The sequence below is a fragment of the Chelonia mydas genome, chromosome 2 (assembly GCF_015237465.2).
Source record: "Chelonia mydas isolate rCheMyd1 chromosome 2, rCheMyd1.pri.v2, whole genome shotgun sequence".
NCBI classification, from domain to species: Eukaryota; Metazoa; Chordata; order Testudines; family Cheloniidae; genus Chelonia; species Chelonia mydas.
Window position 1 is genome coordinate 103,468,789 of NC_057850.1, and position 13,064 is coordinate 103,481,852.

Genomic DNA, 13,064 nt, shown 5'->3' on the forward strand with positions numbered 1-13,064 from the left:
GCATGTGTGACGTTGCATTCTGTATGATTTTATGAAAATATCCTAATGAGTGTGAATATAATGTAACTGGAATATGCTTCATGCAAATGATCTCTTGTATGAAGCGGGTATGTGCGGTAAGGTATCATTACAAAGCTTATAATCTATGGAGTGTGGTCATCCTATTTGTATGTATGTATCATTCTTGTATCTGAAACTAGAAATATGAAGTATAACTCTGAGGGCCTATTGTAATTATGCAAAGTGTGGGCCATTAATGGTGGTTTGGAATCTTGATGGCTCCCATCAACCAGGACAATTGACTGTCGATGGCTCTGTTTGCTTGCAGGCCTTCCTGTGAGTCAGGCTGGGAGGAATGAAGGGTGGGGGGGGGGGTCTCACAGGACATGTGACCATGTCACCTGGTACTGAAATCCATCTTTAACCTGGTGCTTTTCCATTTAGAAGGAGGAGTGGGAACCCAGAGAGGGACAAAGGATTCCCGCCTTGTGCAACAGATATATAAGGGGATGGAGCAGAACAAAGGGGGGCTGCAGTCATGAGAAATCCCCTAGCTACCACCTGAGCTGGAACAAGGGCTGTACTAGGGGAAAGAATTGTGCCCAGACTAGGAAGGCATCAGGCAGTGATAGAAGCTTATAGAAACATCTCTGAGGGTGAGATTTTGTCGGTATTCAGTTTTCTTACTGTATTAGGCTTAGACTTGTGTGTTTTATTTTATTTTGCTTGGTAATTCACTTTGTTCTGTCTGTTATTACTTGGAACCACTTAAATCCTACTTTTTGTATTTAATAAAATCACTTTTTACTTATTAATTAACCCAGAGTATGTATTAATACCTGGGGGGGGGGGCAAACAGCTGTGCATATCTCACTATCAGTGTTATGGGGGTGAACAATTTATGAGTTTATTCTGTATAAGCTTTATACAGGGTAAAATGGATTTATTTGGGGTTTGGACCCCATTGGGAGCTGGGTGTTGGAGACAGAAACACTTCTCAAGCTGTTTTCAGTTAAGCCTGCAGTTTGTGGGATGTAGTTCAGACCTGGGTCTGAGTTTGTAGCAGGCTAGCGTGTCTGGCTCGAACCAGGCACGGCACTGAAGTCCCAAGCTGCCAGGGAAAACGGGCTTAGAAGTAGTCTCAGCACATCAGGTGGCAAGTCCCAAGGGGGTTTCTGTGACCCAACCCGTCCCAGTGTGCACCCACTAAAAGTTCTGTAGTGCGGTAGCAGGAGTTACACAGCAACTTAGTGCATGGCTGATTAGTGCGCTATGGATTCTGTGCACTAACTTGCCATGTGGACAAGCCTTTAGTGCTTTGGCGATTTGTTCTCGGCCTTTGACACTTTTTCTTGTGAGGTATCTATTCCTACTGACACCTTTGTCTTTTTTAGCCTTGTAAGTTTTAGGTTGCCACCCCACTCAGTAAGCCTTGGCATCTTTATACCTGGAGAAGCCTCAGTAGTTTATTTTGAGGCTTGGGCACTTTACTTTGGAACCTTACCCTTATCTTGCAGAGTCTCTGCATTTTCATCTCTGGTGTCTCAGTGCTTTGCCTTGGTGTTGGACGTGTTGCCCTGAAGCCTTGTTGTATCTTGATACTCCAGCACTCTGAATACTTCAGTTCAATCCTCTAGAGCCTTAGTGCTTTGGCACCATTATTTCCAGTGCCAATGGGAGATGTGTATCAAACTCTGCACATCTACCAATACATTTGTGACTGCTTTCAAGAAAATCTGTTGGGGAGACCCTGTACTGAACTCAGCTCACTTGCAGATGCACGTGGAACTCCCAGCAGAAAATGCCACTGGGCAGACCCTGCACTGAGTGCTGATTGCCTGCTGATACATGTGTGGCTTCCAACTGAAAGTGCTAATGGGGAAAACCCTGTATTGAGCACTGACCAGCTGACAATGAATCTGATGCTCCTGGCAAAGACAGCTTAAAGGAGACACTTGAACTCCAGCCATCTGCCAGTTCATCTTTAACTTCTGCAGGAAGTGCCAAAATGAAGCACTGTGTTGAGATACAACTACCCACTGCAGCATCCTGGGCTCCAGCACATGCACCATTGCAAGTTCCTGCACAGAGTTCCAGCCAAAATCTCTGTGCATTCTCAGCTCCTGGTGTCTGGCACACATGGAGACCTACATTTTTCTTAGTTTTTCAGTGTATAACTATGAGGGCAGAGTTAAGTTAGTTTGGGTGCTTTGTTCAAGGAGTCCAACCCCAAGTTCCTAAGCATAAGGGTTTGTTTTTTTTAACTCTAATTTTCTTGAAAGGCAATATGCAGTCAAACAACCAATGTGTACTGCAGTCCAAACATCACCTTATCAAAGTTTTTTTGGGTGAGAATATAGGTTTTAATTTGGGCTGTCAATTAATGGCAGCTAACGTATGTAATTAACTCAAAAAAATTAATCGCAATTAAAAAAATAATCATGATTAATCTCACTTTTAACAATAGAATACCAACTGAAATTTAGTAAGTATTTTTGGATGTTTTTCTACATTTTCAATATTGATTTCAATTACAACACAGAATACAAAGTGCACAGTGCTCACTTTATATTATTATTTTTGATTACAAATATATGCACTGTAAAAATGATAAATAAAAGAAATAGTATTTTTCGATTCACCTCATACAAGTACTGAAGTGCAATCTCTTTATCGTGAAAGCGTAACTTACAAATGCAGATTTTTTTTGGTTACATAACTGCACTCAAAAACAAAACAGTGTAAAACTTGAGCCTACAAGTTCACTCAGTCCCACTTCTTATTCTGCCAGTCGCTAAGACAAACAAGTTTGTTTACATTGACTGGAGATAATACTGCCTGCTTCTTATTTACAGTGTCACCTGAAAGTGAGAACAGGCATTCACATGGCAGTTTTGTAGCCGATGTTGCAAGGGTATTTACTTGCCACATATGCTAAACATTCGTATGCCCCTTCCATGATTCGGCCATCATTCCAGAGGACATGCTTCCATGCTGATGATGCTCGCTAAAAAAATTATGCATCAATTAAATTTGTGACTGTATTCCTTGGGGGGAGAATTGTATGTCTCCTGCTCTGTTTTACTCACATTCTGCCATGTATTTCATGTTATAGCAGTCTCGGATGATGACCCAGCACATGTTCGTTTTAAGAACACTTTCACAGCAGATTTGACAAAATGCAAAGAAGGTACTTATGTGAGATTTCTAAAAATAGCTACAGCACTCGACCCAGGGTTTAAGAATCTGAAGTTCCGTCCAAAATCTGAGAGGGATGAGGTGTGGAGCATTCTTTTAGAAGTCTTAAAAGAGCAACACTCTGATGCGGAACTACAGAACCCAAACCACCAAAAAAAAACCAACCAAAAAATCAACCTTCTGCTGGTGGCATCTGACTCAGATGATGAAAATGAACATGCATCAGTTCACACTGCTTTGGATCATTATCAGGCAGAACCCATCATCAGCACGGATGCATGTCCTCTGGAATGGTGGTTGAAGCATGAAGGGACATATGAATTTTTAGTGCATGTGGGATGTAAATATCTTGCAATGCCAGCTACAACTGTGCCATGCGAATGCCTGTTCTCACTTTCAGGTGAGATTGTAAACAAGAACCGGGCAGCATTATCTCCTGCAAATTGTAACCAATCTCGTTTTGACTGAGTGATTGGCTGGCCAAGAAGTAGGACTGAGTGGACTTGTAGGCTCTAAAGTTTTACATTGTTTTATTTTTGAATGCAGTTTTTTTGTACATAATTCTACATTTGTAAGTTCAACTTTCATGATAAAGAGATTGCACTACAGTACTTGTATGCAGTGAATTGAAAAATATTTTTTTTGTTTTTTACAGTGCAAATATTTGTAATCAAAAATATATATAAAGTGAGCACTGTACACTTTGTATTCTGTATTGTAATTGAAATTAATATATCTGAAAATATAATAAACATCCAAAAATATTTAAAATAAATGGTATTCTATTGTTGAACAGCGCAATTAATCGCTATTAATTTTTTTAATTGCTTGACAGCCCTAGTTTTAATGTACTGTAGACTGTGTGAATGGAGGCATGTTGTTCTTACAAGTGAAAAGCTGTGAAGGGAAGCTGGGTCTGTCACATGAATGCAAGAGCCAATAGATAAAATTTTCCAAAGTGCCTAACTATTGAAAGTCAAAGGGGCTTACACTCCTAAGTGATTTAAGTGCTTTTGAAAATGGGATTTTGGTTCCTAAGTAACTTAAGTGATTTTGAAAATGTTATCAAATGATTAGTTAAAGGGGAATGGAGGAAGGTTTCAGATTTATCATACAGTTACTACTAGAGGCTGCTCAGAAAGATGGAGTGCTTGAGCAGGGGCCAGAGTTAGCACCATGACAGGAATCCTAGCACAACACCTATACATCTAATCTATTTGCTGGCCCTCATCACAATAGTATCTTAGCCTCTTCCTAAGACCTGGATTAGTGAGGGGCTGTGCTTTTTACCAGGGCTGGGCCCCCGGACTCTAGCTGGTGACTCCTCCTCTGTCTTTTGTATCGGTCTCTGACTTGTAGGCATCTGGTAAAGTTTTTTATTAGAAACCTGAATTAAGGGCACTTTATGCTTCTCAGTGCTGCAAGTAGTCAGTTTGTTTCAGTATAACACTTTGGTTATAATTATATAAGTGAAAACTCCCTACGTCTTATTTTACTCATGCTAATTTAATTAAATATAAGAAAAAAATATTTTTTGTTGAGATTAAATGCTGCTATAAGTAACCTATACCATTCTTTTCTCTTCCCCCAGCTATTTGGACATAGGAGATGCAAAGAAAAAGCCTGCAGAAGTCAATAATGAGGTAATGAGACTCAACTATTTAAAAAAAATCTAACATTAATACTAGTGTCATCTCTCCATTTCTTACTGAAAATTTTGGTTTGTGTTTTGGTATCTCATGTTCAGAAATGATCAAAACCAACGTTCTTCAACGTTATGAAGATGCTACTGAGGTTACCGTTAGCCCCATCCACACTTTCCACATTTTAATTCTTGACTGTGATGAACTGGTTGTCTTCCTTTCAGCTCTGACGGCTGGCAGGTCTAGCAATAAAGCGCAAACATTTTATTGCTATCATCATTAGATCTGATTAGAAAATGAAGCTCTTTGCTGTGGAAAATTTTGATGAAAATGAAAAAAGTTTTTGTTGAAAAAAAATCAAAGTTTTCCATGTTCTGGCTGACAAATTTTAGAATACTTGAAATATTATGTGAAAGCAAACAGTTTATTTTAAAAAATGTAATGTAGTCAAAAATCCAACTATCTATCCAAAGATAGCTTGATGGAAAATTTTCAGCCAGCCCCAACCATAGCCTCCAAGCTCATCTGTACCTTTTGAACAGTGACAACATAGTATCAAGTGGGGCAGGATATTCAGTCTTTACCACTTCCAGTATTGTGCAGAACCTAGTGTGTTCTGCAATGGTATGCTCCTGTGGGATGAGAGTCCATGTCATTCGGATATAAAAAAAATAGTTATTTCCATATCTCAGCGACATTTCTTTTTACACCTCCTGGCTGATGAAGAGTATCAATCCCAAGAACTATCCTTTCAGAAGTATAAAGCCCTCTTAACAGTGCAAATAGGGGTTTAATGTATGTAACCTGGGGTAACAGACACTTAATAATGGGAGATCCTCAAAGTTGAGCAGGATTTGCACCCGACAGACATTTGGTGTGATGCTGTGATATTTTTTCATTATCCAAAGAATGTAAAATGTGACATATTCTGTTTGCTAAAAAACTATTTTAAATATTGTGCGTGAAAAATATGTGCGTCTTTTACCTATTATTACTACAAGTAACATCTAGGAGTACTGTGCATGGAATATTTTTTCAGTTTACTTACATTGCACATTGAGCAGTCATTTATAGGAAAGTATTTTCACTATTTCCCTGTATAGTCAGTTAGTTCTTTTTCCCTGTTATTTGTTTAGTCTTAATGTAACGGAGTGGCACCCACCTCTTATGAGCCCCCTTTCTGGCTGGATGTGTCTGCAGTCTTTAAACAGTCCTGGCCCATATCACCAGGGAGGCAATGGTTTCACCCTCTTGGTCTCTTCAGGCCCCAGCTCTCCAGCTGGGCCTCTTAACTGTTCAGTTCCCCTTCTGGAGGTTTATTGCTGTCCGATTGTAGGCCACTTTCCCAGTGTCCTATGTGGGGGGGACCTGGGCCCGCCCACTACTCCAGGTTCTGGCCTGGGACCCTAAGAATAGCAGCCACATGCTGCCATGTCCCTTTAATGAAACTACTTCAGTTCCCTGGACAACTTCCCTGCAGCCCCAGCCTTCACCAATGCGTCACCCTTTCCATAGGGCTGAAGTCTTGTATTCAGTTCCAGCAGCCTGCCAGAAGCTCCTTCTTGGTCCCCTGGTCACTGCCAGCACTGAGCTTTTCATGGTGCTGCACTTCCCTTTGGCCAGCCAGGAGCCCCAGCTGAACTCCTTTGGCTCTAGCAAGGAACTGACTCTGGGCTGTACTGCAGCTCCTTTTATAATAGCCTGCAACCCTCTGATTGTCTAGGCCTTCACAGTCTCTCCAGGCCATTCAGAGGACTTAGCTCTACAGCTCCTTTCCTGGGGTGGTGTGGCAGGACCCTGAGGGGTCTCTGGTTAGTCCACCCCGTCACAGCAAAAGGGAGAGAGAAGCTTTTTTTAAAATAAAAAAAAATGAAATTAAATACTGACTTGACCTATGCCGAGGGCTTATATTGTGTCCCTGAGGTGCACATATAACTCTCAGTAACTTTGCACAAGAAAGAAGTTGCTGCAGTGCAAACATGGACTGTGCAAGCTTTCCCACACCATTTGTCAATGAAGCCTGTTCCTGACCTGCAATATCTTTATTATTCCAGTGCAGGGTCTCTTCTGAGCAAAGTTCGTGAATCTGGCTGAAATTAGGTGACTTGTTTGTGGTTTGTTAAGGTGGACAAATGGAAACTACAGTGAAACCATCATACTGATTCTCAGTTGCAATCCAAATCAGAATGTAAAATTCTTCTTAAAGGGTAAAAGGCTTGTGCATTTACCCACTGGTGCACTTGTCTTAATGTCCAACTCGCACACACAACACAATGGTGCAGAGTAATGTGAGCTGAAATGATTGTTTTTCAAATCAGTTAAGCATCTATATGATGCCATATTTATATTGGGGCACTGCAGGGAGCAAAGAAGAATGCTCTCACATCTTAAGGGTGAGCTTTGCATTGCTGAATCAGAGAAAGTAATTTGAAATTTTCTCTGTAAATACATTTTCACTGTGATGTACGACTCCTGTTAATTATTGAAAGCATTGCATGCCCAATTCCCATTGTACATCACTGAAAAGGTACCTAAAGGTGCCCTTCTTAGGCTATGTATACACTACAGCTTAAGTCAGTATAACTTACTCACAGGTGTGAATAAGCCACCCCCCTGAGTGACATAAGTTATACCGTCCTAAGCGCTGGTGTGGACAGTGCTATATCAGTAGTAGAGCTTCTCCTGCCGACTCAGCTACCAGCCGCTCGTGGGGGCTGGAGTAATTAAATTGATGAGAGAGCAGCACTACAGTGGTGCAGCTGCAAGCGTTGTAGTGTAGCCATAGCCAGTGTGTGGATGGCCCTTGGCCATGGAATACACTACTACTACTGGATATTGGGATGATTACAAGTTTCTCTACTCTTAATGCTGGTGCAGGTTACACCCCCTTGAAGCAGGGCTTTCCCCAGTAGTGGAGTAGTGTAACAGCCTTTGCAGACTGGAACCAGGAGAGTAGGAAGCTCAAAAAAGGGAGGAGCATTGGGTTCATTTTAGGGCATATTCTGGTGTGATGTAATACTTACTCCTGTATCTGGGGTGAAATCCTGACTTCATTGAAGTCAATGGCAAAACTCCCACTGACTTCAGTGGGGCCAGGATTTGACATCTAGTGCCTAGAAGCAAAGGTGCTGTGTGCATTAGAAATGAAGATAGATATAGAAACTGGTGAAGCAGCACTATATCCTCACTGATATAATTATTCTTTACATTCTGTTACAGGTTTGAGAGGAAAGGCCTTTACCGATTCCTCTTGGAGTTTGTTTTATTTCCTTGTTATGTTAAACTGCCTATTCCCAGTAGTCACATGTCTCTGATATAAGCCTTAGAGGTCAGTGTGGGACTGTAGGGCTCTCCGGAAAATGAGAATTCTGCTTTGAAAAAAACAAACAAACAAAAAACACTAAAGGTTTTGGAATTTGGTTTCATTCTCTTGGTCTCTCTTTGGTTTTGACCAGAAATTCCATCATGGACCCGAGAAACCTTCCAGACAAAAAGTTTTGTTTTCCCGACCAGCTCTAATAGGCTGTCCATATCTCAATTTGCATTTTACTTGCACTATGAATTGTGTTTGTAATATTCAGATTATTTAATGCAGGCATAGCTAGCTGTATAATTCTGTGTAATTAATGTATTTGAGTATAGGAGTCTAAAAATAAAATGAGACCAAATCATCTGTAAATGTTCATCCAGGGATACGAAGAGCAGCTACATGGCACCAGCTGTTTTTAATGCATTAACATTTCATTTCAGAAAATCTCCTTTCAAAGGGTTACTGCCAAGAACTTTCATCTCTAGATTTATTTATGTAAAATAGCTTTTTGATTAAACAAGTCCTGTTTTACTCTTTGCTAATACACCACTTCATTGTTATGAAATTAAAAATAAACCATACATTTTGGGAGCAGATGGGGACCTAAAACCAATATTTTGTTTTTATTCTCCCTGTTTTCTGTGCATTTTTATTCCTAGCACTATGTGGGAATTTTTGATGCTGTTCCACAAAGATGCTTTGGTATGATAAGGCATTAATTTAAATAGAATTTCATAAATAAAACCTTCCTAGTTTGTTTCATTTTAAAAAATCAATATTTGCATAAGGGAAAGGGACAAAATTGGTAAGGAAAGATATTTATGGCTCATCTCCTGCAAATGCACTGATCAGAGCCTACCTTTTCAGTTTTCTGAGAGCTTAAGAAAAAAAGAAGAGGAAGCTATTTTATATTGTGTTTAATTAATTAATTAATTTTATTCCACTAGAGCACCCTCCAGATCAGGGCTTCCTAGTCCTAGATGTTGACGAAGGAGCTTACTGGTGGCTTCACAAACAGCTCCTGGCTACCATCAGGGTAAGGGAAGCTTTTTTTCTAAAGACAACGGACACTGCCTTGCCTCTTCTTGTTGTGCTGAGGAGGGTGAGAAACGTCTGCCCTCCCCATCAGTTCCACCTCTTCCTAAGCCTTCTTAGAAAGAAGATGGAACTGCTCAGGGTACCCTCATCCCTCAACACAAAAGCAACGCAAGAGCGGCCATACTGGGTCTGACCAGTGGTCCATGTAGCCAGTATCCTGCCTGCTACAGTGGGCAGTACCAAAGCTTCAGGGGAAGTGTACAGAACAGGGCAGCTGGAGAGCTCCAAGCCTGTCTTCTCTTCCTGGCTTCTGGCAGTCAAGGGTTTAGGGTAGCCCCTGAGCATTGGGTTGCATCCCAGACCATCTTGGCTAATAGCCAAGGATGTATCCTCCATGAATTTATTTAATTCTTTTTTGAACCCAGTTTTATTTTTGGCCATCACAGCATCCCATGGTAATGAGTCTCGCAGGTTAATGCACTTCCTCTTGTTTACTTTGTATTAAACCTGCTGCCTATTAATTTCATTGAGTGATCCTTGGTTTTACTATTGTGGGAAACGAAAAATAACACTTCTCTATTCATTTTTTCCACACCAGTCATGATTTTATAGACCTCTATGATATCTCCACCCCGCCTGCAGTTGTCCCTTTTCTAAACTGAACAGCCCTAATCTTTTTAGTCTCTCCTCATGTGGAAGCTGATCTATATATCTATTAGCCTTCCACCTAACCTTTTCCAGTTCCACTATATCCTTTTTGATATGGGGCGACTAGAAGTGGACACAGTATTCAAAGTGTGGGTGCACCCTGGATTTATATAGTGGAATTATGATATTTTCTGTCTTATTTTCTATCCCTTTCCTAATAGTTCCTAACATTCTGTTAGCCTTTTTGATCTCTGCTGTGTATTGAGTGGAAGTTTTGAGAGAACTATCCAAGGTGATGCCAAGATCTCTTTCTTGAGTGGTCACAGCTAATTTAGAATACATCATTATATATGTGTAGTTAGGATTATTTTTTCTAATGTTCATTACTTTGCACTTATCAGTGTTGAATTTCACCTGCCATTTTGTTGCCCAGTCACCCACTTTTGTGAGACCCCTGTGTAACTCTTTGCAGTCAGCCTTGAGCCATGTCTACACTACCACTTATGTCAGCAAAACTTGTTGCTCATGGGTGTGAAAAAACACCCCCCTGAGTGACGTAAATTACGCCAGCATAAGTAGTAGTGTGCCCAGCGCTATGTCAGCAGGAGCATGCTCATTGGGGGTGGCTGATGGGGCTTTCTCTTTAGAACTAAAGTCAGTTTTTTAAAATAGATCAGAAACATGACAGTATTTCCTGTTGTATCCTTGCAGTGACAAGGCTACCTCTAGAACTGGTTGAAATTTTCCAATTTTCCAATTGATGAACTTTGTTGATGAAAATTTGGTGAAAATAATGGGGTAAAAAGTTTTTTATGTGGATCAGGATTCCTATTCATGCACTCTCCTTCTCCTTCCCCACCATTTTCTCATTTATCCCGATAGATAAACAACAGGACATCTGCCATATCCCAGCATTGTGGTAGCTCCTCTGTGCTTAAGGTTGAAGCTAGCTTCCTTTCAAAAATCAAGTTTTCAAAATCCCTTAATTTCCCTAGCAACAAGGCAGACCCTCAGAATGGTCACATGGAGGTTTTCCTGGGAAGTTTGAGGGCGAAAGTGTGAAGAACAGTTTTATGGCATCAGATTCTCAACTCTGCACAGTATTAGCTAGACTCAGTAGTGGAGGTGAAGGAAAATGCAAAGGAGCGAGCTGCGGCTCCCTGATCCTGGGGCAAATTGTATGCCAGCCTCAGGGCTGCTGTAAATTACAGCGGCAGGCCCCTTATGGGCTTTTATTCCAACACAGACAAAGTATACCTTCATTCCTGTTAATGCAGTACTGATGGGGAAAATACTGTAGTGTAAAAACATTTTACCCTGACTCAAGCTAAAACCTTGATGCAACATATTTCCCACCTCTCTTTCTGTCCTCCAGTTCTTTTGGAAGCAGAATTCATTTTGAAGGAATACGTTCCTTTTGTAGTTAAAATGATCTACAATACAGGTGTATCTCAAATGAGGTGTTTAACTGTCTAATCTGGAGGGAAGGTGGGTCAATGTAGTTACCAAATGATTATTATGAATAAAGCCTAATTGTTTGTAATGAACAAACAAGGCAATAATCAAGTGATCCATTCCCATCCCTGTCATCCCATCTCAGCTTCTGGTAGAGGCTTAGGGACACCCAGAGCATGGGGTTGCATCCCTAATCACCTTGGCTAATAGCCACTGATGGACCTAAACTCCGTGAACATATCTAATTCTTTTTTTAACCCAGTTATACTTTTGGCCTTCATAACATCCTTAGGCAATTAATTCCACAGGTTGACTGTGTGTCATGCGAAGAAGTGCTTCCTTATGTTTGTTTTAAACCTGCTGCCTCTTAATTTCATTGGGTGACCCCTGGTTTTTTTTTTATGTGAAGGGATAAATAACACTTCCCTATTCACTTTCTTCACACCATTTATGCTTTTATAAACTTCTATCATATTCCCCTTTAGTCATCTCTTTTCTTAGCTAAACGGTCCCCATTGTTTTAATGTCTCCTCATATGGAAGCTGTTCCATACCCATAATCATTTTTGTTGCCTTTCTTTGTACCTTTTTAAATTATGATATATCATTTTTGAGATGAGGTGACCAGAACTGCACGCAGTATTTGCAACTCCTATATATGACAGTTTCTTTTAAGCTTTATTTGATTCTGAAAAATATACTCAATTGAAAAAGAAAATATATTTTATGGAGGACAGAGATTTGAACATACTGAACTAAACATCATGTTACTGTGAAAACAGAGAGTCACAAGCCCTTATTTGAATGAGAGTATGTACTATAATATTAAAGAACCAGTTTGCCATTACTGAGAAGTGCAAATTAAGATGATAAGTGTTCATATGGAATGACATCTATTCTCCAGAGTTTCTAGGTGGTCCTGTATTAAGGCCATTGCTGATCATATTATTATATTTGTCCTTAAAAGCTAATAAATTTTTTACTAAACAGCAACAACCTTCAATTGTCTTATCCACTGATCAGTTTTTGACATGGATTTCACGGCAAGCTGTGAGACTGTTTATTGTTATCATTATTTGTATTATAATATCTTTTTTGTTGTGTGTATTTTAAAAAGGCATTTACAGGAACATAAGAAAATTGCATGTCATTATATACTGGTGCATACAGAGGGAGAGGTACACAAACTCATAGTGTAGGGTTTGTGTATGGTGTAGGTAGATGTGTAGTAGGTTGGGGAAGAATCTTTCTGCCCAGGTATTATTATGTGGGTGGATGGATGGGCATGTCCTGTCTGGGTGAGGTAATGTGGTTTTAATTCTGGGCTGTTACCATTTGTCCTTGTCTCTTATATGTTATAAGTGGAATACTGGCTAGAGCCCAGTGATCTTCAAACAGTCCCGAGGACTTTCAGATTCCATCTGGGATTTATTTCATCCCGTTAATTTCTTGTATTTCATAGACTCATAGATTTTAAGGCCAGAAAGGACCATCTAGTCTGACCTCCTGCACATCACAGACCATAGAACCTCACCCGCTCACACCTGTGATAGGCCCATAACCTCTGGCTGAGTTACTGAAGTCCTCAGATCTTGATTTAAAGACTTCAAGTTACAGAGAATCCACCATTTACTCGAGTTCAAACCGGCAAGTGACCTGTGCCCCATGCCGCACAGCTCAGTTGTAGGTTCTAGTTTTGTCAGCCATAGTGTAATGATGCCTTCTCTTTCAGTAGCTCTTAATATTTTGAACAAGTATCACTCTTTGTCATTA

General features: G+C 40.3%; 1 protein-coding gene across 4 annotated transcripts in view; it reads left to right on the forward strand.

The window, feature by feature from the left end:
• DCDC2 (doublecortin domain containing 2) overlaps window positions 1-13,064 on the forward strand; it is a 139,956-nt gene that overhangs the window by 20,543 nt on the left and 106,349 nt on the right. For all 4 annotated transcript variants that reach the window (XM_043540045.1, XM_037893046.2, XM_043540043.1 and 1 more), the window contains one exon: window positions 4,790-4,841. In XM_043540045.1, coding sequence (XP_043395980.1) covers window positions 4,790-4,841 — 52 coding nt within the window. The remainder of the gene's footprint in view (window positions 1-4,789; window positions 4,842-13,064) is intronic.